The sequence below is a fragment of the Cariama cristata genome, unplaced genomic scaffold (assembly GCF_000690535.1).
Source record: "Cariama cristata isolate BGI_N322 unplaced genomic scaffold, ASM69053v1 scaffold19387, whole genome shotgun sequence".
In the NCBI taxonomy this organism is placed as follows: domain Eukaryota; kingdom Metazoa; phylum Chordata; class Aves; order Cariamiformes; family Cariamidae; genus Cariama; species Cariama cristata.
Window position 1 is genome coordinate 2,884 of NW_009625142.1, and position 367 is coordinate 3,250.

Genomic DNA, 367 nt, shown 5'->3' on the forward strand with positions numbered 1-367 from the left:
AAGCCGGAGCGCAACCCTGTGCCGGTGGGCGAGCCCCTCACAATGGTGATATAGAGGTACAGGGCAATGGCCATGGTCCAGAAGAAGGAGCTGGTGTTGGAGAAGGTGGAGAGGGCACCTTGCAGCACGCAGTCCCACGAGGTCCTCTCGAAGTCCTGCAGCACCCCGTAGAAGTACGAGAGGGCCGAGAGGAGGTCGGCCAGCGACAGGTAGAGCAGGAGTTGGCGGGGACGGGTGCGTAGCTCCGGCCATAGGGCGTGGGTACAAACCAGGAGGCTGGAGCCCAGGAAGGAAAGCCCACAGGAGATCAGCACGGCGACCCGCTCCGAGGTGTGCAGCTCTGTGGGGGGCAGAGGCCCGGGCATAC

General features: G+C 64.3%; 1 protein-coding gene across 1 annotated transcript; it reads right to left on the reverse strand.

Annotated features, from left to right (window-relative positions):
* Nucleotides 1-15: 15 nt before the first annotated feature.
* LOC104164230 (probable G-protein coupled receptor 157) lies at nt 16-365 on the reverse strand (the record flags this gene model as incomplete). Its single annotated transcript, XM_009703503.1, has 1 exon — nt 16-365. A coding segment is annotated over exon 1 (350 nt), but the record flags the coding sequence as incomplete, so codon positions are not given.
* Nucleotides 366-367: the final 2 nt, after the last annotated feature.